This window comes from Sceloporus occidentalis, unplaced genomic scaffold (assembly GCF_023333645.1).
Source record: "Sceloporus occidentalis isolate IW3139 unplaced genomic scaffold, rSceOcc1.0.p SCAF_1, whole genome shotgun sequence".
NCBI lineage: Eukaryota > Metazoa > Chordata > Lepidosauria > Squamata > Phrynosomatidae > Sceloporus > Sceloporus occidentalis.
This window is the reverse complement of record NW_028316981.1, coordinates 198,473,239-198,499,027: the sequence shown is the minus strand read 5'-3', so window position 1 is coordinate 198,499,027 and position 25,789 is coordinate 198,473,239. Positions and strand designations below refer to the sequence as shown.

Below are 25,789 nucleotides of genomic sequence, written 5' to 3'. Positions count from 1 at the left end.
TGCTACTAAGGGAATATCTACACTTATTGTACAATCGAGGTAGGCCCTGGGTCTTCCTGATTTGAAGTGACTCTGGGCTTGCCTACACAGTTACTACAGACATAGAGGGAAATTGCGACAAATTCAGCTTATGTGGCCACATATTCCCCCATTTCAAGGTTGTGTCATTGTAAAATGGTGGCCCACAAGCTAAATTTCCCCAAATAATTTTCAGCCACACATCCATGGCCACTCTGCTTAATTTATTTTTTTATTTTTCCTGGCCATCAAGCACGCGAACATTTGGTTTGGTCCAGGATGCCCCTCTGCCTCCTTTTTAAATGCTTTTTCTACCATAGAACTTCCCTTCGGCTATCACTGAAAAAGCTAAGCCAAGCAGTTAATCGGAGGTGCACTGATACAGGTATAAATATCTGCCAAGCAGATACCTAGTTATCTACACAAATGCAGCACTCTAAAAAATGGCAAATGATCCACTCGAACTTCCCGTCTCTTGATAATTGTCACCTCCTGGTGGGAACAATCATGTCAGAACATCATGTGTCTGGATCACTAGAAATTTGAAGCGAGTGAGGGTTTTTTTAAATAGTGTAGACAACCCCTTGGTCTTTTTACCATACTAATCCAGTCTCCTGGAATTACCTCTGATGGCACTTTTAACCAGAACTATCATCAAAACTAAATTTACTACTTACATTTTGTGTTTCATACAATTGTTAACCATAGCCAAAATAAGCCCAGAATGTTTTCACACTACATAATTACAGGAGTTTAATGCCTTTTTAGCTACTGTGGCTCCATCTTATGGAATTCTGGAATTTGTGCCTTGGTGAGGACTGGAGCGTGGCTTTGGCACAGCTTCCAGACTCTTAGGACACATGCATAATTTAAACAGCATACTTCCAAAGTGACCCAAAGCAGCTTTATTTTGGCCTGTCTGTATGGGGCCAAAGATAACCAAATCCTCACTGGAATAAACCAGATGTTCTCAAAAGGTGTGGTAGGGCCCCCGGGATGGGAGGGGTACAAGAGTTGGTCAAGGGGGGCACGAGACTTGGAGGCCCTGATTCCCCCCCTCCTCCTTTTCTTCTTCCCAAGCTTTTTTATGTATAACATTTACACAGGTTGGGCTAAATATTGAATTTACTTAAATAAAATTGTTCTAATTTGAACAATGCTGTTTCCTTATAAAATGTTAAAACATGAATATATATGAATGTGCAAATGAAAATATGCACACTAAATAAACAAATTTTATTTATTTACTATGTTGAGTGCAGGAGGCATGAGATCAACATGTAGATGTAAATGGGGAGTCCCGAGGGGGAAAAATTGAGTACCACTGGAATAAGACATGGTGCAATCTGTTACCCAAAATGCCAGGCTCCCAGAGGGCACCCACAACCAATGTTTAATAGGGGAATTTTATTAGCTCAAGTGAAGCTGCCAAGAAGGCTTTGGGCAACTAAAAGCAGGGATCAAGACTGTGTATATTGGTTCTGAGAAACAGAACTCCAGAATGTATGGTTGAAATGTAATTTTATTTATAACAGCAAAAGGGGAAATCAACTTTCACACAAAACACACATTCATACACACATACAAGAACTAACAATCTAAAAGGTGATAACATATAAAGATTTTCAGGATTGCAGAGGGAGACATGTACCTGATTCCAGAAGCAGAGGTTCCAATTAGAGGAGGTTCTGTGAGAGCAAAGTGGCTCAGCATGCTGCCTCTGGATCTGAGATGGCCAGCAGTTGCTGAGGAGACAGGTGAGATATAGACAAAGAGTGTCTGTCTGACCTCAAAACAAGACCAAATTAGTGGTGCCTGAGCAGGTACACTTAAAGGGCAAAACATATCCTTTGTATCTGTTAGGGTTTGCTTCCAGTACCTTCCATGGATTCCAAAATCTGTGGATGCTCAAGTCCTATTAAATACAGTACAATTGCGTAGTAAAATTGTGTTATATAAAATGGCAAGATCCAGGTTTTCTTTTTGGAATTTATATTTTCAAAAAATATTTTCAAGACATGGATGGTTGAATCAATGGATAAAGAATCTGTGGATACAGAGGGTGGATTGTATAGCAATGGTCAGATATAGTGCTGAATAGGAGTCAAACAGGAAAAATTAGTGTGCAAGAGACCAGAGGAGAAGAGGAAAGCCATGCAAGTTCCCAGGACCAGATCTTAGAAAAGTTATTATTTTGGACTACAGCTTCCAGGACCACCACCTACCCATTCAAGATGGTCCTTGCTGGTTGGGTGAATTCTGGGAACTTTTGTTCCAAAAAGTAACTTTTCTAAGCTCTGCAGTAGGAATATTACTGTAAAATGCCAGAATTAGGTCATAAGGATTGAAAAAATAAAGTATAAAAAACAAAACTAGATTGCTAGTCCTGCAAGCATCCTCTTGTTGCTAGTCCATCTATAGCAGTTCAAGCACGTAACTTTCCCAAACTCTACCCAAGACCCAGTCCCAGCCCTTTAATGTAGGTACAGTGTACAGCCGAACAGCATCTCTCCAGATTTTTCCCTGAAATTTAACACCACCTTCCATTGTTTGTGGATACCATAGCTTCAGGGCTCCTAGGAGTCTATTTCTTTGACCAACTGAACCCACTGGTGGCCAGCAAAGATTATTCTGAAAGGCACTCATGACGATCTTACTCTTAAAGTACTTTTATTGTACAGTATTTTATTTTTGCTGTCAGTAGCAGTACAATGACCTAAACATATGTTATCACAGGCCAGAGGCAAATCTCCCAACTGGTATGAAGTAGCAGCCATTTTAGGAAAGAGATCATACTAAATATCAGCAGGTCACATGACTTCTAATTGTCAATTTAATTAATGAGATAGCCAGTCTACAGTCTGCAGACTGAAAGAAGCTCTCGCTTGCCAACACTTCTTGTTGAATAACTGACCTGAAGTGATTCAAGCAGAAGAGGTAACAGACATAGGGAGTGCATCTACACTGTAGAAATAATGCAGCTTGACACCACTTTAAGTGCAATGGCTCCATCCTATGGAATCTGGGCATCTGTAATTTTACGGTGGCCCTCTACAAACTGGCATTATACGCCAGCCTTGGGGCAGATTGGAGACACGGCGCCTGCACGTCAGCCACCCTGACTCTGTCCCCATGCCTCCCGCCTCACCAGATGTCAGGTGACATCACTTAACATCTTTGGTGCAGTGCTTACATGCGCTGTAGTGAAGAAGCAGCAAAAAGCCACTACCACCACAGCTAGGGCACCCTTTCCGTGGCGCAAAAGGCAGCTGCTTTTTGCAGCTTATTTTTGCACTGCAGAAAGGCCAAATTGGGGCTGCTGCATGTAGTTACTGCAGCCCCGATACAGCTAGGAAAGGGGTGACTACAGGCCGCCTCAAAGGGGTGGTCTGTTGAGCCCCGAAGTCTCTAACCTTCTTTGCCAAACAGTGCTGGTGCCTCACAAAACTACAAATTGCAGAATTTTGTAGGATGGAACCATGGCAGTTAATGTGATGTTAAACTGCATTATTTCTACAGTGTAGCTGCACCCAGGGTTGGTCCAGACCTGACATCAATTGCAGCAATGCAGTTTATATGGATGTGCCCCCTCCCCTGACCCTTTGTAAATATCAACCTGGTAGTGGAGGCTGAGCAGCATAAGTATTGGGCAGGGAAAGCTTAACTCTTTCCTTTTGTTGGGAACTTGATGATCCTCCCTGCAGCTACTATTTGCAATGTAAAGAGAGCTTGGAAAAGTCACTTTTTGAAGTATAATTCCTAGCTGGGAGACTCTGGGAGCTATAGTGTAATAAAGTAACTTTTCCATGATTTGATCAGAAGGGAAGGCTCTATTGGTGACAATGAAGACCTCCTGTCCAATGCAAAAAAAGCAGCTTTAGGGGAGGGCAATTTTCATGGAGAATGTGATGAGGCAAAGGTAAAACGCCTTTCCCACTTTTTATGGTACTCATGGTGTTCATGTGCATGCACTCATGTATGCACACACACAACTTTTTCCATTTTAACAATGTAAAATAGAACTGCTTTTTACATGTTTTAAAAAAACATGTGCTTTCATTGTACTCATGCAGTTAGTATCATGTCTCCCTTGGCCCTTACGGGTAAGAATTCAGAAAGCCAAATTTTCTAGAAGCCTGAGTGAATGAGACAAAAGTGAAGTTTTCACAGTGGTCAAGTCTGACTTTTTTCGCCAGTTTTGGGACCACGCCCCTCAGAGAGCGCAGGCCCATCCGCTGCTCTTCATACCAGACGTTGCCCAAAGCAACCGTCTCCTTCCGAGCAGTCAGATAAAAGGGAGACTTGGCTTCCATTTGGGAAGGAGGCCGATGGATGTACATATATTTGTAGAGGAGGCAGTAAGGGCAGAACTTGTGTCCTTTGGAGTGCTCATGGTATATCTGCCCATAGTACACTCTACTCAAGCCCACCCTTTTCTCTCGTTTCACATTGTCTGTTCGTGCAAAAAAGGGCCTATTCTGGGCATCCTTTAACAGCTCAATGTCACCATACATTAGATCAGCATGCTCCTGCAAGGTCCTCATGTTCAGGTACTGGCTGTTATATTTCACTACAGTAGACAGTAAGGCCATGGGACTTCCATCGCCCAAGCACCCGATCCTCCACATCTCTTCTTCATCAGAAAAAGAGAAATAAACAATGTTACGGGAGCGAGCTCCTGACATCCCGGCCTTGCTGAGCACCCTCAACTTCTCTTTGAGCTTCTTGGTAGAAGAACTAAAGCTTCCACTCGTGATGGAAAACCCGATGCCAGCATTCTTCAGAATCCGGTCGAGCCCCCGACGGATAGCATGAAGAGATGTCGCCAGGAAATCTGAGCCGTCTGTTTTCTTCACAGTGACATAGAAATCCTCGAGGAGTTCATTCAGTTTCACCGCTGGAATCTGGGTCACAAGAAATGACAAACTTTGTGTCAGTTCTCACAGAGTACTTTCTCTCTGCCCATAACCCACTTTTGCTAGAAAGGATCTCCAAATCAACAGGGACTTCCGCAAATTTATTCATATACAAAGACACAGACATAGACATATAAAAACAAACCCTTTGAAATTAAGCCAACCTAGCAGAGAAAAAATGGCTAATCAAACCCAAATGTGGGCTACTGCCACACTGCAGAGTTAATGCAATTTCACACTGCATTAATTGCCGTGGCTCCATGTTCTGGAATTCTGGGATTGTACTTTGTTGTGGCACCAGTGCTCTCTGGCATAAAGGGCTAAATATCTCACAAAACTACAAATCCCAGGATTCCATATCATTGAGCAGTTAAAGCAGTGTCAAACTGCATTCATTCTGTAGTGCAGATGCAGCCGTGTTGCCATGACTCAATGGTATGAAATTCTAGGATTTTTTGTTTTGTGAGATATTTAGTCTTCCCTGTCAGAGAGCTCTGGTGCCCCCACCAAACGACAAATCCCAGAATTCCATGGTATTGAGCCATGGAGGTTAAAGTGGTATGAATCTGCTTTTTTTTTGTAGTGCGGCAGGAGCTGGGGTCTCTGCCAGCTCATCTTCATCTCTTCCTCATCAGCCAGATGAGCTGCAGACATTTTGTTGCCTGAAGCAATATATTACATGATGCCTCCTCCTCCTCCTTCTCCCTATTCTAAGTACAAAATCTAAGTACACATGTAATCAATGCAGCAAGGAGAGTGTTCCCTACTGAATCTGATGGCAGCAGGCATGGAGAATACAGGGCACGCCACAGAGCACACAAAGCTTTCCACTCTACCATCTTCTTGCTGTCCATCAAATCTCAGCATTTTCAACTGTGGTGGGTGTCTTATTCCTTTTTGGCAGGGAAGGCTAAAGACCTTGTAAAACTAAAAATCCAAGGATTTCATAGGATGGAATGCCAGCACTTAAAAGTGGTGCCAAACTACATTATTTCTACAGTGTAGGTACACCCTAAAACTCTGGAGATCAGGGTTTGAATCTCAACTCAGTCATGAAAACCCACTGAGTGATTTTGGGCAAGTCACATTCTCTCAGCCTCAGAGGAAGGCAAAAGCAAACCTCCTTTAAACAAATCTTGCCAAGAAAACTCCACATGACTTAAAAGCACACAACAACAAATCTCCAATAAGATTCTGGCCTAAAGCCATTGGGGTCTAAATGGTTGCACGCGAACCTGCACACGAGTGGGTTTTTAAATAATTTAAAAGTATTTTGACCAATCTGCATCTGTCTTCCTTTAACTTAATACATTGTTTGATATGCTTCCTTCCTTTTACAGTCATTTTTATTGTTTACATTGCTTTAAATTGATCAAGATGATTTTATGTTGAGCTGCCCTGAGCTCTTGAAATAGAAAATAGGATATAAATATTTTAATAAATACAATATATGCAGGGTTACTGGCAAAAGGAGTGGGAGAAGGATATGTTGGAGAGTATGGATGGGTTAGGGATAATGGTGTTCTAGGACTGTATTTGAAAGAATAATAAAAACTTTAAATCAAATGTATGCCTACTGCACATACATTTAACTTCACATCATGCTTGACCCTGAGATCTATGCTTCATTTCCCCCCAGCATTTAGGAAAACACATACAAAAAACCCAAAATAATCCCCCTGCATAGACATTAACTTTTTCCTGTTGCACCCGATTATTGGAAACTTCCCTTTCTCCTTTTCCACTCAGATCTGCTTACAGTTTCGATAAAACTCATAATTAAAAGGAAAGCTTTAAGCTGGTTATAATGAGGTGCTGGAAAAGAACAGGAGGCAGGCATGAATAATATTGCCTTTGATGCTGGGAGATGAGAAAGCTGCTAAGAACCTATTCCTTACATCCTCTCATCACAAAATTAATTTCAACTATCTTATTTCATATCGGCACATCAGACTTTATTAAGATACTTGGAAAGTCACGCTTGTAGCCAGAAATAGCATGATAAAGGGAAAAAGGATAGATGGAATGTGGGGAGAATCAAGGCAGTTTCTAAATACAAATAGCTTAAGCTACTGAAATTATTATTAGATATAAGATATTAACACAATAAAGCTTAATTTAATATAATAATTTAATATAATTTTTAAAAAACACATGATACTGTTTCTTGTCCAGAACATTGGAAATCATTAGATTTACTTCTTACTTAACACTTGGGATATACTTAACAGCATATTTCCCTTGTGAGAGAGCTCTGTGTTGGCTCTGGAGGGCAGGGTTTGATCCCTCGCTCGACCATGAGACCCACTGAGTGGCCTTGGGCAAGTGACATGCTCTCAACCTCACAGGACAGGAAAGCAATGGCAAACCTCTTCTGAGCAAATCTTTAAAGCCAGCACTCAAGCAAAGAAAACCCCATGATAGGGTCACCATAAATCAGAAATAACTTCAAGGCTCACAGCAACAACTAAGTAACAGATGCAGGGACTTTTTTAGCATTGCCCCCTCCACCATAAACCATGAAAGCTGAAACTTCAGAAAAGAGATTATAAATTCTGTGTCTGGAATTACCAGCCCCCTCTCCAAGTCACAGAAGAATGGTAATGGATAATCATACTAAAACCCTACATATAACAGAGAAAATACCAGCCATTAAATATAATATACATCATATAATATCACTTAGAGTGTGTCTTGGTACTGTTGTTCCTGCTATGTTATTCTAAAGCAGAGATGGGCATCTAAAAGGCTGGTGGGATGCAATATTGGCCCCCTCACCCTCTCTCACAGGCTGCACAGATTATGTCCCAGGTAACATGAAAAAGTTGTCATTTCTGGCTCCCAGTTTCCTACAAAACGGGCCATTTTTGGAAGTATGGAGAGGTTTAAAAGGCTTCATTGAATTTCATGTTAAGCTCAGTACTTTGAAGTGGGCCCACAGAAAAATCCAGAGAACCCAGTAAAGGAGATAAGCAATTAAGTAATATGTATTTGTAGTTATTGTATGCCTTCAAAACATTCCCAACTTACAGCAGCCCTAAGGTGACTATATCATGGGGTTTTCTTGGCAATTTTCTTCAGAGAGGGTTTGCTATTGTCATCCTCTGGGGCTGAGAGAATGCGACTTACCCAAAGTCATCCAGTGGGTTCTTATGTCAGAGCCAGGATTTGAACACAGGCCTCCAGAGTCATAGTCCAACACTCAAATCACTACACCATGCTGGCTCTCCTAAGTAATATGGATCCTGTCCTACAAATGTAATCAAGTCTCTCCACCAAATATCGATTCAAATAACATAACCCAGGCCACTCACCTTTGTAATGTCCATGTAGTCTTTCAGACCTTTTGTCATGCACCAGTACCGCCACACATTCAGAGCATACAGAGTTGCTTTAGTCGTATTTGGGCTCACAGCACTGATACAAAGATACTTTAAATCGTCATCGAAATTAAAGATGGGGAATTTGTTGAGTTTGGTTGAATAAGCTGAAAAGCAAGGGAAAATGCAGTGATGAAATTAATTTGTCTTGCTTCATTAATGTATCTAATTGGAACGGTTGTCACAAATACGGTATGGCACATTTATAGCTGGAGGCTGTGATCGGGATCCTAATGAAGTTGGTAATAAATGGATGGGGGAGTACAGTTGGTTTTAAAGGATTGCAGCATCCCTGTTGAACCAAAACAGAAATCTCACTTCAACTCTTAAAAACACATTTATTATTGAAGGTATAGCCCGAGGAAAAGTATTTTTAGTAGAGCTCATTTTGAAATTGTCTCAGTGGCAAGATGAAAAACATTAAGCACAATAAATGTTATACGTGAAATAACATGCATGACCTTTTACATCAAGGAAAGCTAAGAGGACCTTGCCTACTGCAGCCAGAAGGGGAAAAATTATATTATGATAGAAAGCAGAAAGCTATTGATTCTCAGTGATGCATAATTTTTTCATCTCCAAGTGGGTTTGGCATGTCCTAATGCAATAAGGCAGCCTCTTCCTACTTGGTGTTCACCAAATGTTTGGGTGTAGCTTTCATCAATCCCAGCAAGCATGGCCATGGTGATTAACCATAGGAATTGAAGTCCAAATCATCTGCAAGAGACGAGATTTGCAGTAAGGCATTCTGGAACCTGAAGCCTCTGATACGAAGAGGAGCAGTGCAGGTAAAAATGTTTCCGCCTTCCATTGGGTGACCTGCACAGATCCTGAAGTTAAACAGGAGGAAGCAGAACAGCCAAGGAAAGGCCTCAGGGAAGAAGCAGAGCTCAGATTGTGAAAGGTTGTAGTTGTTTTGCTACAATTCTCAGAATTCCACTGCCAGTAACGTTGGGAACTGAAGTCCAAAAAAAGTAACATTTTGTATGTGGGAGCCCTGTACATTGGAAATGGGTAAACATTTGGCCTCTGTGTGCTTTGGACTGCAACTTCAAAACTCCTCCAATTAGCTATGCTGGTTCAAGCTTCTGGAGAGCAGTGATCCAAAATAAATTAATTTTGATAATTAAAATAATTAGATGCAAATTAGATACCCAGATTGTATTGACTGGGATACAGAAATCCTAAGCACATTCTCCACCCCCACCTGATGCTCTCCATGTGTGACCTACATTGCTCTCTCCTTCAATGGAGCTGAAGAGTTCATGAGAACAACCATGAGGGGCCACCAATGCCTCCCACCATCTGACTGGGCAGTTGCTCACTTTCCCTAGTAGCAGGGCCAGTCCTGGCAAACAGAGGTAAGTAGGTAGATAAGGAGTCATCCAGTAAACTCAACAGTTTTCCTTAGCAATGTGTTGTTCAGATTAAAAGCAATAGGTGAAACCATCACACTCCTTTGACAACTTGCCCAAGTGTTGCTATCCATGTTGAATGCTTTGAGGCCTTTCTTTTCTAACCTATCGCCATTTGTCACACCTGATCTCTGACCTGGCAGACAAGCCCTAAACACCATTTCCTTACTAACACACAGGTTATGGAACACAATCCTAAGGGTGATGTGCCATGCTCCACTGCAAAACCTGGTAATACATCATTAAAAATGCAATCGTTACCCCTTATTTGTTTTTGTTTTTTGTTAAAATTAAGAGCAATTTTAAAAAGTTTGTATTTGAATTGTTATTGTGTTCCTTCAAGTTGTTTCCAATGTATGGCAAACCTATCATATGATTTCCTTGGCATCATCTGAAGCTGAGAGAGTGTGCCATGCCCAAGGTCACCCAGTGGGTTGCATGGCTAAGCTGGGATTCAAACCCTGGTCTACAGAGTTGTCACCTAACACTCAAACCATTGTGTCATACTGGCTCCCATTATGAATTTATATTGTCAGATGCCAGCTATGTAATCAGGGTGAGTAAACATTACTATTTGACATTGTTTTATCACTTTTGAACAGGATAAAAGGTGGGACTGTTTTCTTATTTTTGCCTTTGGAACTATTTTTATTTTTTATGGATGTTAATTTTTTTTTTAAAAAAAACACCCTAATGTGTTTCTAACACATATAAACAAAGCAACAAATTAATTGTACTGAGTTCAACAAAATAGTTAATATTAATGACAGAAGTACTAAATTAATGCAACATGAATGAAGTTTGACACAAACTTCCTAAGCTCTGCTCCACTGTAAGCTGCATTTCACCAAACGGTTCAAGGCTGGTTTATTTAAACAGGGCATTTTGCTGCTGACTTGAATGTGATCAACCTATTTTAAATGGAGGTATCCTCTGCTGGAATAAAAAAGTTCACCATTTAAATACATTCTTGGATTCAGCCCCAAAACCTTGATGGCCTGGATGTTTTTATTGGTTTCATAAATTCTATTTATTTTCTTAGAGCTTTGTAGTTACTGTCTATCTTAAACTGTATTGTGCTGTGGTTATCCACCTTGAGCTGGTTTATTTCACCTCTTTCCATTTGATGGAAAATAAGAATGCATCTTAAACGGCTGAAATAAATTAAGCATCCTAATTCTCCAAATGATGCTTATGTTATGATGTCTTGTTCCCTTTGTTTGCTTCATTTCACAGGGTGTTGTTCTACTATAATAGTGTAAACTTCTTCGGTGATAATTTATAAAAGAAGTGGGGCAGAAATTCATTAAAATGGATAATAAAAATATTAACTAATGACCTAAAAAACAACAAACCCTGGCAGTGTTGGGTTCTTGTTTTGGTTGTTGTCATCTGTTTTTTGTTTGTTTGTTCATTTGTGGGAAGGTTCAAGGGGAGGTGTGTGCGTGTGTGTTTGCTGCTTCCTTTCCCCCCCCCTTTTAATCTGGGTGCTATTGACACAAGAAGCAAGGCCAGCCTAACCTCTACACCAGTCAGATGGGTTCATTTTACTTGTTACCTTAATATTTTTGTATTTATTTTACTTATATCAAATGGAAAAAGCAGGAGAAATCAAGAAATCAAACAGCATTTTTGATACTAAGTGATTTATATGGGCTTTCGTAGATAACAGTCCACTTCTACAGAAAGCTCATGTTAAAATAAATCAGTCTCATATGCTTTTAAATGTCCCAATTTCTCTCTCCTCCTCCCACTTTTATCCTTCATCTTCAGTTTGCTTTAGTTGGTGCAAACTGAGATCAAAATGCAAATACAGTTGGCCCTCCATATCCACGGATTCTTTACCCATGGATTCAAGCATCTACAGGTTGAAACTATTCAAAATAAATATATAAATTCCAAAAAGCAACCCCCAATTTTGCCATTTTATGTAAGGGACATTTTACTGTGCCATTGTATTTAATGGGATTTGAGCATCCACAAATTCTGGTATCCATGGATGGTTCTGGAACCAAAACCCAGTGAATACCAAAAGCCCACTGTACAGTGGACCCTTTGTATCAGTGGGCTTGTGATCTATGGATTTGACCACTCGCAGATTGCTATGCCCCTTATTATTCAATGGCAGTGTATGCACATAACGCATGCTGACACATCCACACACATTTCACAGCCATTGAATAAAATGCAGCATATGCATACACTGCATTTTTTGCCATCTGCAGGGGGGGGGGCAGAACCCAAGCTCTATGGATGGGAAGGGCCTATTGTAGTTTGCACTCAGCTCAGGGGCAGGGAGAGGAGAGGTGTGGATGGAGTCTTGTCCTTTCCAATAGGCTCAGGCTCATGTGTTCTTCCTCATTAATTATATTTTCCATCTAGTATCACTTGGTCACATATCCCAGTTGTCAATTGTGAATTGTTGGAACATATGAACCAACAGCTGGGTTTCCAAGGGATGCCACTTTGCCACTCCAGAGTCTCAGACAGCGATTGCTGAGCAGCAAGACATCACACTTCATAATTATAGTTCTACAGCTCCACTTTAATTGCCATGGCAAAATCCTATGGAATCCTGATATTTGCCTTTTAGGGTGTGGTGGAAATATTCCTTGTTGAAATAAAAAGCTATAGAAAGATGGAGTCACCTTTGTCAGCCAGAGAGATGGTTTTTGAAATAAAGGCTTGGAGTTTAGAGAAACTAGAGCAAAGGAATAATGAGTGCATCTTGACCTGGATGGAAGCTGGCACCAGTAAAAAGACATAACATAAACTACTGAGATAAGGACACATAGTTGACATTCAGAAGCAAGGTTAGGAGGAAAGCCACTGAATTCCTACAGGAGGGGGTAAGGAGTGATGATGCAGTTTTAATGTATGCATGTATTTCTGTTCTGATTGTAAGAATTCTGTATGTTTAAATTGTAATTAGCCAATCAGGTGTATTGAAGAAGCTTCTTTGTCTTGAATAATATAAAAAGAGCCATTTTGTCTTGTTCGGGGTCTCAGCTTTTGGAACTTGAATTCCACTGAGTTCATTGTTTTCCTTTGTCGACAATTGGAAATAAACTTATGGATTTTCAATTACTAGGTCCTCTTGCCATTCTATTGCTATGCCAGTCCTAGAAATTTAAGTTTCCTGAAATTTCTGTTACATATTTGGCGAGCCAGCCAGGAGTAAAGGCAAGCAAGAATTGGCAAAGAGTGGAAGAACTTATCTTCCTGCAGGCTCTGTGTGTTTTTGGCATTGAGCGGACCCTTGTGAGAAGGCCCTGGCGCCATCCAACATTTTGATTGGAAGGGCTGAACATAAGGATTGGCTCAGTGGTAGGAACAGAGTTTAGCCTATGTGAGACCATTTAGTAATTTGAAAATTCACTGGGGGAAAACGAAAGGGAAAAGAAAAAATAGAAAAAGAATCATCTCTTCAGGAACAGGTAAAGTATAAAATATAGGGAAAAGTGCACTAAAAAGGGAGCCTCGTTGACCGGTCCAAATCTTTGGATGCGAGTGGGAGAAAGGACCCCCTCCCTGTGTTAGCTGAGCCAGTAGCAAAGGTTCTGCCCAGAGAAGCCTTCTTGCCAAAACTCAGGAACCGGGCCCCTAGGGAACATAAGCAAGGAACTGGGAACTGAAAGGAGGTAGATTGTGGTGTAAGTATTGATTGCCAAAGTGTAGGATCAGTGTGGAAGTATAAGGCACTTGCTCAGTTGTGCTGGGGTAGTTAATCTACTGATCTCCAAGTGTCTATAAATTGTTTTACCTTTTGTGTGGTGGCAAACCTTTCCCTTCTGTGGTATTTTGTTTTAAATAGCTAGAAGTTAGGTGCTGGTGGAGAGTTGGAGGAGAGCATTGGTCTATTGTGAGTATAAATTATGGTTGTGATATTTTGTTTCATTCTGTCTGGTTGTGGTGGAGGCTTCAGTAAAGACTGTTGAGCTCCAGTAAAGAGTAAAATGTGGGTATATAACGTGTGGAATTTGTCTGTATGTAGTGTCTGAGATTTGTGGGTTTTGCAATCTGTCCAGTGTGTACTTTTAAATCCTAATCTATAGTGTTTGCGACTGTTGAAATTGTGCTTGTGGTCTTTTGTTGTTTTGTGTCTAAGGATGGCTGAGGGAGGTAAAAATCCTTTGGATTACATGGTTGGTCATTTTGATGAATGTTTTAGGAAAGGCATGGGGAAACGTTTGAAAAAGGAGCGATTAATCTTTTTGTGTAAAGATGTTTGGAGTCAGATTTTGCGAAATTGGCCGAGAGAGGGTAGTATAGATATTGACATTGTCTTGCAGTTGTATTCTAAAACATTGGAGCCAGAAAGAGGGTTACTCAATGATTATTTGTATATTTTCTATTGGTATAAGACTGTTTTAAAAAGCCCACCTGGGTTGAATAATTGCAGAGAATTGGTGTTTAAAAAGGATGAGAGATTAACTAGTATTAAAGAAGCTGTGTTCAAGGTTCAGATTGATTTGGCCCAAATTGTGGAAGTGATAGAAAAGATAGAGATAGACTCTGTGGAGAGAGGTGCAAATCAGGGAAGAAGGCCCCCACATGACAAGAAAAGAGGGTTTTGAATTAGCTTTGTGTGTTAGACAGTGGCCAGGAGCAACCCAGAGGTAGAAACTTGTTGTTTGGGGAAATTGAAATTGTTTAAATTATAAAAATTGGAAATTGCCTTTGTGTATATTGTAGATAAATTTTGGAAAATTGGTGTTTTAACTTGAGGTTTTCATGATTTTAAATGATCAGTGCCTTTGGGAAAGTTCTGCCCTAAATTTGAATGCATATCTAAATTGAATATTAAGCCTGTGCCTTCCCAGAGACATTGCAAATTCTTTTGTCAGTGAAAGTTTTAAGAAGATGGGCAGAAAGAAGTGCTTTATAGTGGTGGTGTTGTTATGGCATAGTAATAATAAAATAGTGAGTTTTAAGCTTAGCCAGTAAGCTTCAGCTGTGGCCTGATTTTGTGAACTGGACTGTGGTTGGAAGTTGATCTAAGAGTGGAGAAAATTGTGAGAAAGATAAAAGAAAGTGTTTGAAGGTATGAGGATGTGAAAATGATGGTGTGTGAAAGGAGAAAGCTTATGGAGCGAGTTGATAATGGTTTGGATAATGGTTGGAAAATGTTTACAGAGGAAAGTATAAACAAGGTTTGAATTGAAATTGAAGGCTCAAGAATGTTGCAGAAGGTTTGAGTATGTTTAAGTGGCTGAGAAAGATTTAGAAATGGGTTTGGTGCAGAAGGACAAGTGGTTTGAGTTCTGGCTGGAGTTAGAGAGAGAAAGGGGGGTTAGGGAAAGCCCACGGTTTGCATTTTAAAACTTTTCCTTTGGCTAAAGCTAGAATAGTAGAAGCTATGTTGGAAAGAAAACCTGGAATGGAGTTTCGTGTTGCCAATCTGGTGACTTTCACACCAACACGGGTACTTTTCAGAGCTTTTGATGTGATTTTGGTGATTGGTTTTAATAGTAATTTTGAAAGTTAAGTATTTGGTGAGTTTTGGCCAAACGTTTGGGGAATTATCTTCGAGAGGTGAGAGGTTTTTTCCTGGCTGTGGCTAAAGGAGATGGAGCAGCAGCATAGCGTTGTAAGTTCAAAGCTTGTTTTTTAAAAAAATTCTCTTCCCCTCTGGCTGAGATTTTTGTAGACTATTTTTAAAGGCAAAGGATTTTTTCTTAAGTTCATAGAATAGAGGTTGTGCTTTAGACTTAGATGAAAAAATAGTAAATGTCTTGTTAAGGGTGATCTATGAAGATGCTTGTTAAAAGAGATTGCATTAAGCTGGTTTGTTTTTCTTTGAGTGGGAAGTGTGTGTGTGTGTTTGTAGAGAGAGTTCATATTACATGAATAGCAGCCAGCCAGACTGGATTCAATCTGACCAGAGAATGCAAGCTTGTTTTTGATATTTTTAAATTTACAGGCAAGCAGCTTTTTGCTCAATATTTTGTTTTTATTTTCTGGCCTCAAGATGCTCTCATGGGTTTTTAAAATGAAGTTTAAGTTGTGCCTTTGGGAATTTATATATGTTTTTTAAATGCAATTGTTTTTAGTGAAGACCAAAGAGACTTTTTGTTTTTGAATTCTCCATTGTGCTTTTTGGATTTTAAATTATTGACCTGCAATCTTCTGATTGGCAATCCAGCTAAATTATTTTTCCAATTAAAGTTGATAAGATTAGTGTGTTAGGCCTGAATTCTTTTGAAGCCTGGGGAAAAGTTAGGATGTTTTGGTTTTGTAAGGCTACAGCTGTGCTAGGCTGAAACAGCAGTTGCAATTATGAGCATTCGCCTGAGGTCATGCAAAGTTTTGGTTAGAATTGGTTTATTTTTTATTTTTTTTTGAGTTTTAAGTTGTGATCCATGAGTTTCCTGGCCTATTCCCTGGCCTATTGAATTTTTGCTTTTGCTGAATATTGTGTGCTTGTTTTGTACTTATTTCAACTGCTAATTTTTGAGGCCATAGCTTTTGTATTTTTGAGCTCAAAGATGCCTGCAAAGTCTTGCCAATGTCATGTTAAATTAGCTTGTTTTAAATCATTTTTTTGTTCCTGGTTTTAATTTTTAATTTTGCTCTTGAATATTTTGATTTGTTTTGATTCCTGATTATTGACTGCAGTAATTGGTATTGTTTTTATTTTTTGTTTTAAATTTCTGGCCTAAAGTTTTTGAAATGATTTCTTGTTATAACAGATGCTGAGAACTATTTTTATATTTTTAAGTTTTGAGAATGGCCCATCCAAGAGGTTTTTGTATATTGTTTTAGCTTGAATTTTTATTTTTATAATATTTAAATGTATTTTTGAAAGCACCCGAAGTTTCTTTTTGTGATTTTTGGAACCCAGAGATCCAGAATATAATTGTTATATTCTGGTTAATTAGTGATTGTCAATTTGATTTACACTCATTGAAATTTATAATTTTTGTTATTTTGAAAAAATAACATGGCGAGCCAGTTGATCCTATGTTGAATTATTATGTGGTTCTGGAATGGAATAAGGAACGATATGAAAGTATTAAAGAGATTGGTATTCTATTATATTGTAGCAAGAGAAAATTTGGAAACATTTTACAAATTCAAATTCTGGTTTCCACTGCCAGACGTAATCAAAATTAATCAAGTTAAATTCAAGCCAGCATGTGTGAAATTGTATCCTAATTCCAAGCTAGAATATATCATTTTGGCCTGAGAGGAGTGACTAAAAAAAAGAGCATGAACTGATTTTTTGAGTCCTGAGTAAAAGGCAAAGAAGTCACTCTATCATAGTTTTGTTTTTTCCTGTTCCCTGTTCTGTTGTCAAACTGTTGTGGATTCAAATGAGATAAAGCTGTGAGTACATTGGGTCAGAGTTAAAGTTTCATATTCAGTATGTACATGTAAATGCAGTCTGTAAAATTAAGGTTACATATGTATTTAAAAAAAAAGCATTCAAAAGGTCCAAAGATGCAGGCATAGATAAAAACCTAAAGCATAAAGGGCTCAGGGTGACCCAAGAATGATCCAGGGGATCTGTTGTTAGTTAGAGTTAGCAGTGAGACATAAATTCTAGAAGAGAAATATCTTAGCAAAGCCTATAAGAGGGAACTTAATGAAATGTGGCTAAAGTATACCTTTAATGTATTCATAACATTCTAATAACTTGTCAATTAGTATTTTTCAGTTTTTTGCTTTTCCTTTGCCTGGGAAAAGGGGGGGCACAGACAAGAGGAACGAAGCTGAGTGGGCTCTACTTCGCCATCAATCAAGAAAAGCTAGGCTGCACCTTTCCAGGGCTTCAGGTGCTCTACGCCAGCTCCTCTGAAAGAAAGATTTCAAATGCTCTCTATCACCCCTTTTCTCTTTTATGATTTCCTATATGTTTGTTATAAGTGATGCACAAAAATAATAAAAAGAATACACATGCAGGTGCATGTCCCATTTTCACACCCCGGAAGCTGAAATGGGCACCACCTTGGACTTCAATCAAGTTTGAGCTGAAGCTCCATCAAAATATTATTTTTTTTCAGAGACATTGCCTCTTTTTCTTGTCTATATTCCTTGTTTGTGTTCTCTATTCATGTTTCTGTTTGTTGTCTGAGGTTTTTATAAGTGATTAATGCTAAAAGTGATAAAGTTCAATCATACATATTCTCAAATCAAATCACATCCCAAGACATAAGCCTACATATACATGCACATATGTTCCTGACATAAGCAATAATATATGATTTTCACAATAAAGTTAATAAAGCAATCCTATTGAAAAGAAGAAATAAGCTCATCAAGCTCCATGATCAAAGACATAATTGTGTTTGTCGTCAGGATTCCTATTGTTAACTGTGGAATTGGCATAAAATTCAAGTCAAGCATGGTACGTTTTTCCTCAGGACGCTCTTTGAAAGGAGGGAGACCTTTATACATCTGGAGATAGTCTTAAAGTGAAGGCCAGATCTATTCTGATTAAATGGCATTGCACAACAAGAGCTATTCCATAGTGATCTCCCTGAGGAAACGTGAGATGGAAGATGCCCCTGGAGTGGAAGAACATCTGAAACATGGTGGCACCCTGGGCATTCCTATTCTGTTATGAGAGTAGTCCAGAGAAGCATAGTAACAGTTGCTTGGCAAGAGTCTGTAACATCAGGCTAAAAATTATAGTTTCTCAATGAGAGGTGATTCTGACAGCAGATACAATATTCTTTATAGTGGAGTTTTCCTATTGAATCATGAAACAAATACACAATACATCACTATTAGAAGATTAGCTTGGTGTCAAGAGTAAACTCCAGAGAATCAGATCCAACAAAAGTGTCAAAGGGTTAAAAGCAATGAGAATATGTGTGTTTGACTAATGCTATACACTGTCTCTCTGAAATTGGACCGACTAGAAGATGTTATTGCCTGGTGATGGTAAGAATATTAATATTTTGGTAACTGCTAGACAGGTTTGTTTTGTTCTGAGTTTAGAGTGTCATATAAACATAGTTAATAGTTGATAGTATCATGCAATATGAATATTGATGAAACATCAAAAGGGGGGAATGTGGTGGAAATATTCCTTGTTGAAATAAAAAGCTATAGAAAGATGGAGTCACCTTTGTCAGCCAGAGAGATGGTTTTTGAAATAAAGGCTTGGAGTTTAGAGAAACTAGAGCAAAGGAATAATGAGTGCATCTTGACCTGGATGGAAGCTGGCACCAGTAAAAAGACATAACATAAACTACTGAGATAAGGACACATAGTTGACATTCAGAAGCAAGGTTAGGAGGAAAGCCACTGAATTCCTACAGGAGGGGGTAAGGAGTGATGATGCAGTTTTAATGTATGCATGTATTTCTGTTCTGATTGTAAGAATTCTGTATGTTTAAATTGTAATTAGCCAATCAGGTGTATTGAAGAAGCTTCTTTGTCTTGAATAATATAAAAAGAGCCATTTTGTCTTGTTCGGGGTCTCAGCTTTTGGAACTTGAATTCCACTGAGTTCATTGTTTTCCTTTGTCGACAATTGGAAATAAACTTATGGATTTTCAATTACTAGGTCCTCTTGCCATTCTATTGCTATGCCAGTCCTAGAAATTTAAGTTTCCTGAAATTTCTGTTACAAGGGAAGGATATTTATAATTCTCAGCCATAATGTTCCAGTGCCTATGAATCCCAAGATCCCATAGGATACAGTCATGATAATTAAAATGAAATCCCAGAAGTTATGTAGTGTACCAGGGCCCTACGATGATCTGTATTGTGGTGGAAAGCAGCATGCACATGCCAAGCCTCCTGAAAGGGCATGCATTTGAGAATAACAAATGAATACTCTTTTACTGCTCCCAAGGCAGAACTGCCCAGGAAATAAGGCAATCTAGCACCTCCAGGTATTTTGACTACAATTCCTATAAACCCCAGGCAACACGGAGTCTGGCCAACCATTATGAGAGCTGTACAACAAAGCACATCCTAGGTTGTCTGCCCCTGGACCGATGGTTTCCTAGAACACAGCAACACAAGAGGACCTTGAAAAAGGCACTTGCTCTGGAACAGAAATTCACAGGCATGGTTAACAATGAGGTCAAAACTACATCACATGTTGGATATGTGAAGTGCAGTTTAGGGCCTCATTCACACTCACCTTTTTGCATCAAGGAGATCCAGAGTCTCCTCAGCAATGCCACACCAAATCGATCAAGGTCATAGTTCCCACTATGTTCAACCTGATCAAATTGTTCCTTGCAGTTCACACTGCAAGGGACTCGGTGGCGGTGGCAGCAAGGGGAGGCGAGGAAGAGGAAGAAGATGAAGAAAGAGCAAGAGGAGGCAGAGGAGGCAAGCAGCAGCAGTGGCAGGAGGATGAGGAGGAAGATCAGGGGAGGAAGAGGAAGCAAGTGGCGGCAGTTGGGGCAGGAGGAAGGAGGAGGATCAGGGGGAGGAAGAAGAAAACGGTGTGCATGATCCTGTTCAATCCTGGAGATTTGGGTTTGATTTCCTGCTCAGCTTTGGAAACCTGCTGGGTGACCGAGCAAGTCACACTCTCTCAGCCCCAGACAATCTCATGATAGGTTCACCTTAGTGTTGCGTAAGAAATACCTTGAAAGCACACAACAACAAATGTACAGCACTCCAGTCTATATCAGGACCATAGTCCTCAGAAGGGAGAGAGCTAAATCTTCATCCATGCCATTCTTTCCCAACTTGCCCCCTGCCCCTGCCACAGGACGCCTGTTAAAAGAAAAAGGTCCATTGGCACCAAGAGAGGCTTTTCTTCCATTAAAATGATCCCATGGGGGAGGGAGGAAAAAGGTAGTTTAGGAAAGGTTTAAAACTCTACCAATTGTCCCTGTCAGGGGACTATGCCCTTCCCTGAGAGTAAAAAAGCAAGTGACCCTAAATTGTGTGCCGTTTAGCGTTGAGTCACACATTTATGTTGGTCCGCCTAACCTTGAAGATAGGAAATCAGGGTTCACATCCCTGCTTATCTGGGAGCCTGACTGGGTGACAGTGGATAAATATGTCTATCTGTCTGTCTGTATCTCTCTCTCTCAATCATATGTTACTGACTGTAAAATGGGACTGGATCAAGGAGCAAAAATTCAACAATAATATTGATTACAGTGCCCTGCAGGACAGGCAGACAAAGCAGAGATCACTAGGAGATGCCAGTGAGAGTCTTTCCCTGATTCCTTCTCTTTCCAAAGAAAGGCTTTTCCATACTCCAAAAGCATAAGTATTTTCTCTGGTGATTAAAGAGAACAGCCAGCTTTGTAGAAAAGAGTTTATTAAATTATGACGTCACCCTACCTTGACACAAACAGAATACTGTGGCTAAAAACCATGCACCTCTCACCTAACACAAGTGACTGTCTCCGTGGGTTACTCTCAGTATATTCTGAAAATCAGGGACCTAAATGCATTGTTTTCTGAAAGTGCAGAACTAAATTAGCATCTATTCTTGAGGATAGGGATTGTGTGCAGAGTTCCTTGAGATGTGACTGATGAAACAAGTTCCCCAGGTGACAAGTTCCCAGTTCATCTCCAGTTTCAAACAGCTCTGGGGGGCTGTTTTACGAACATTTATTTACATAATAAATAATCAACATGTCCTATATATTCCAGGCCCACATATCCAGGCAGCTAATGTGCATACTATGCAAATTATTATCATTATGCATATTATTAATTTGCATTCTGATTATGCAAATCAACACATTAATCACTGCACTTTTTCTATCATTTTGTTTCAACATCAGTACCAGTGCCAAGCCAAGAGCTCTTTTTTTCTTCTCCCCCCCCCCCCCCAAACCCAGCTAGTGTGAACAGAGGAAAGCTTCCAAGCAGGGGACTCCCTTTACTCTGGAGGCTGTTTGGAAGTGACGTTCCACCTTGCTGCCTAGCCCTAGGCTCAAGCTCCTGACACAAGCACCTCACAACACAAGGCCATTTCTGCTTGCCTCCTTTTCTTTCCCACCTTCTGGGCCTGTCAGGGGACATGGGGAAGGAATGAAAGAATGAGGTGGCAATGCTGTGCAGTAGCAGCTAGAGCCTGCAGGACAGGACGAGGTTCCCCTCAGTTCTGGTCTTGTTGCAATGTTTATTTTGCTTTTTGCCACTGCCACTTTTTAACCTACCCATCAGCCTCTGATGAAGGAGAAATCTGGGATTTTCTACTTCAACCGGCTCAGCTGGCTGGGACATTGTTTAGTCTTTTCAATCTGGGATTTTCCAGGTTTTCCAGGACAAAAGGCAACCCTATCTATAGAGTTTATATAAATTGTAGTCCTAAACATCTGGAGGAGCCCAGGTCGCTCATCTCTGATTAAACTTCAGCAGCAGGAAGGAGCAGCTTTCTAGTAGCTTTACCTGCTCTCAGTTGCTGGGCCCTTCAGCCTTGGGAGCCGTGAATGGAGATTATTACACAGGGAAAAGGGCATCCTTTTTCCGTCCTTTTGTCCAGTCTCATGAAAGGCTATCATACAAAGTCGCGCTAATGGAGTCGTTATCCCATCAGTGAATCATAATTGTCCGCAATCACGCAAAAGACTATGGACCTCACCGCACAGGCTTCCTGGAACGGGACAAGAACGGAATGGAAGGGGCCTGGAACAAGTGTGGAACGAGTGGGGGATGCATTTTACTGCACACAGAAGTCCCTCACTCGTTCCTTCCCTTCCCTTCCCAATCCGTCCCAGAGGATTGCGATTTTTAAGAACTGTTCAGAACAGTTCTTTAAAAGCATTTGAGACTGATTTATTTTAACAGTGGACTGTTATCTACAAAAGCCCATGCCATATAAATCACTTAGTATCAAAAATGCTGCTTGATTTCTTGATTTCTCCTGCTTTTCCCATTTGATATAAGTAAAATAAATACATAAATATTAAGGTAACAAGTAAAATGAATCCATCTGAGTGGTGTAGAGGTTAGGCTGGTCTTGCTTCTTGTGTCAATAGCACCCAGATTAAAAGGGGACTTCCTAGCCATCCTTCTGCCGGCAGGCTAAGACCTACCTGTTTGGACAGGCTTTTAAAACAGAAAGTTTTTAAAGCATGGGTTGGGTGGCAGTGCATTGTTTGAAAGCATTTTTAACATTTTTATTTTTTTTAATTGTATTTTATTCTTTTAATATGTAATTTGTTTTAATATTGTAATAATTTTATTTTATTTTAATATATTATTTATGTATGCTTTTAATTGCACTTTTTTTTTAAATTTTGTGAGGCACCCTGAGTCCCAATTTTGGGGAAAGGGTGCAATAACAACAACAACAACTACCACCATACAACACTAGTTACCAACACTGTACATGCAAGGAAATCAACCTTCTTCAAAAAGTCATGGCCAAAACTTTTTAATACAATTATGGGCTGCAAACAATGAGATGAAATATGTTTCTGAAACATCAGCAACAAACTCATAATTCAATCCCAATTCAAAGAGCTGATAGTTACACTGAACTCACTAAATTACAGCTTTCTATAATAGGTTGCCGTGAATGCCCAGAGCAATGATGAATTAAAACAAAACCATCAGAAAGCAACTAAAAGACAAAAAAAAGTGTCAGCCAAGACAAATACATTAAACTCTACTCAGTAGCAATGTTCAGAGGCCTTTCAAGCACCTCAGAAATCCTCTGGTACATAGGCTGCTGCTTTATACCAGTAGCTATTCCAGACTACAGAATTATAGCACTGCAATTCCACTTTAACTGCCATAGAAACATCCTAGGGCTTGTAGTTCAATGAGGCGCTAGCGCTCTCTGACAGGGAATTGCAAATATTTTCACCTAAACTGCAAATCGGAGATCTCCATACGATGCAGCCATGGCAGTTAAAATAGAATCATTACACATTACTGTGTAATGTGAAAGGGCTCGAACACAAAAATATTTGTATTTTTCTAGCTCAGTGTTACTTAGAATGGCAATTTCTCCTGGAAGCTGGCACAGACATATTTAAACATACCTGGCAGTGATCATACTGGCTGGGGAATCATTCTCGGAGCTGTGAAATGTTGTCTCCAACAAAACAGAGAAACCATTCATGAAAACGTAACAGTTGACCAGTGTTGCCAGTTTCCTGGGAATTCCCTGGAATCTGGGGAATTTAATTAATTTCTTTCCAAGGATTTTGACTGAATAATAATAATTAATATTGGGGAATTCCAAGGATTTTAGAAAAACATTCCAGAGAATATATTCAAGGCTTGCTGGCAACACTGCAGTTGACCCTCTGTATTCACGGATATTTTATCCATGGATTCAAGCATCCACGGGTTGAAAATATTCAATATATATATATAAATTCCAAAAAACAAAACTTGATTTTTCCATTTTATATAAGGGTCACCATTTTACTATCCATTGTATTTAATGGGACTTGAACAATGGGACTTAAACATCCACAGATTTTAGTTTCCAGGGATGGATGGGTCCTGGAACCAAATCCCAGTGGATACGAAGGGCCCACTGTACATTACTTCCATGTCAGTGGGAAGGGCTGGAGGAGCTCATTTCACATACATACAGGCCACAACCAGTGTGATACGACGGTGTTGTATATAATGACCAGAGCTTGTCAGCGGTAGCTGGTGGCTTCCATGTCAATGGGGTAGTGAATCAACCCTGGGTCTTATTCTAGACTTTAAAGAGCTGCCCAAATTTCTGAACCCTATTTCTAAATTACTCTAGAACCTTTGATAGTTCCTTTAAAACTTGGAGTAAAATCCAAAGTGGATTCACCATATCAGCAAACCAGCAGCCATATTACAGCTTTCTGCCATTATAGTTTACTATTAGAGTAGTGGGGAACTGACAGTAGTATTGAAGAGGATAGATTAGCGTTGAAATTTTTACTGTGCTCAGGAGCAGAGTATTATAGTGCTGAAATGTTGAGAGCAAGAGTCGCCCAGATGACAGGTCAAATCCTCTGCTCTGGAATGTAAAAAACCCTGAAATGGCTCCTGATTAAAGTTGTTACCCCAAATAAGAGGATATAATGCAGGGACAGTTAGAGACAGTAAAAGGAAAACACAGAGATCAGCAGTTTGATTGAGGGATACAAAAACATTATGTTTGGCATACAATAAGTGTAAAGGGGTGTATATGTTTCATTTATCTGTAACCAATTGAATGTAATTTGTAGTTTTCTTTGTTCAAAGTACTGTAAAAGACTGGTTCACTTGTAAATCATCTCTCCAGAATTTTGTAAGTTTTTTTCCTCTGGAGACACTGCAGCTAAATAAACTAAGGTGGGGTACAAACTGCCAGAAAGAAGTGCATCCCTGGTGCCTCTCTTTGCTCCGCAGGAGCGCCGCAGCAACCAAATTGCATGATGTTCTTGTTGAGCAAAAATGGAGCACCAGGAAGCGACTCTTTTTTTGTGGCACACTTCCGCACCCTAAAGTGCCAGCGACACCATGGTGACGTCACAACTGCACCTCCCATTTGGAGGCGGCACAGCTGTGACATCACCAGTACGCACCGCGTCTGATGGGCACGCTGCAGCTGCGGCGCCCTTGTCACGTGTGAGGGCTGCCAGGCGTGTGGGCACTCCGCCTACCAGGCAGCCCTCGCAAGTGATGAGGGCACCTCAAAGGCCCATCTGTTCCAGGCCTATGTTTCCTTTCCAATCGGGCTCCTGGTAAGGTTATGATCTCAGCCTAAGGCTCAAGCCCAGCATCAGATACTCAGTAGTGCAACAGGAGTTTCTTCCCTACTTCCCCACCATCACCAAATTTGCTATGCTACATTTCCAAGAGGATCCTGAGCAGATTTTGAGGGCACGTGGGACACTGCAGTGGGAAGGGAACCACTCTTCTGGCCTTGGGCAACATCTTTCCTCCAGCCTTTGTCCCTCAACTACCATTGTTAAAATTTAACTTGTTACCACATCACCATATCCATAAATTTTGCATTTCTATAGCTATTCATACAGTCTGCTTAGAAAGGTCTGTTCTGAGGCACTACTTTGCTTATGCATCTGAGGAAGTAGACAAAGGGGCTATACAGATTGCCCCTAAGGGGCAGATTGCAGCTACCCCTTTCCTGGTCAGATCGGGGCCACGGCAACCTCACACCACAGCCCTGATCAGGCCT

At 40.2% G+C, this 25,789-nt stretch overlaps 1 protein-coding gene across 1 annotated transcript in view; it reads right to left on the bottom strand.

The window, feature by feature from the left end:
• Positions 1-3,216: 3,216 nt before the first annotated feature.
• KIAA1958 (KIAA1958 ortholog) overlaps positions 3,217-25,789 on the bottom strand; it is a 90,647-nt gene continuing 68,074 nt past the window's right edge. Inside the window, exons 4-5 of the mRNA XM_089488578.1 lie at positions 8,249-8,421; positions 3,217-4,922 (exon numbers count right to left, since the gene is read on the bottom strand). Of these exons, the coding sequence (XP_089344704.1) occupies positions 4,116-4,922; positions 8,249-8,421 (980 nt within the window). The 3' untranslated portion in view covers positions 3,217-4,115. The remainder of the gene's footprint in view (positions 4,923-8,248; positions 8,422-25,789) is intronic.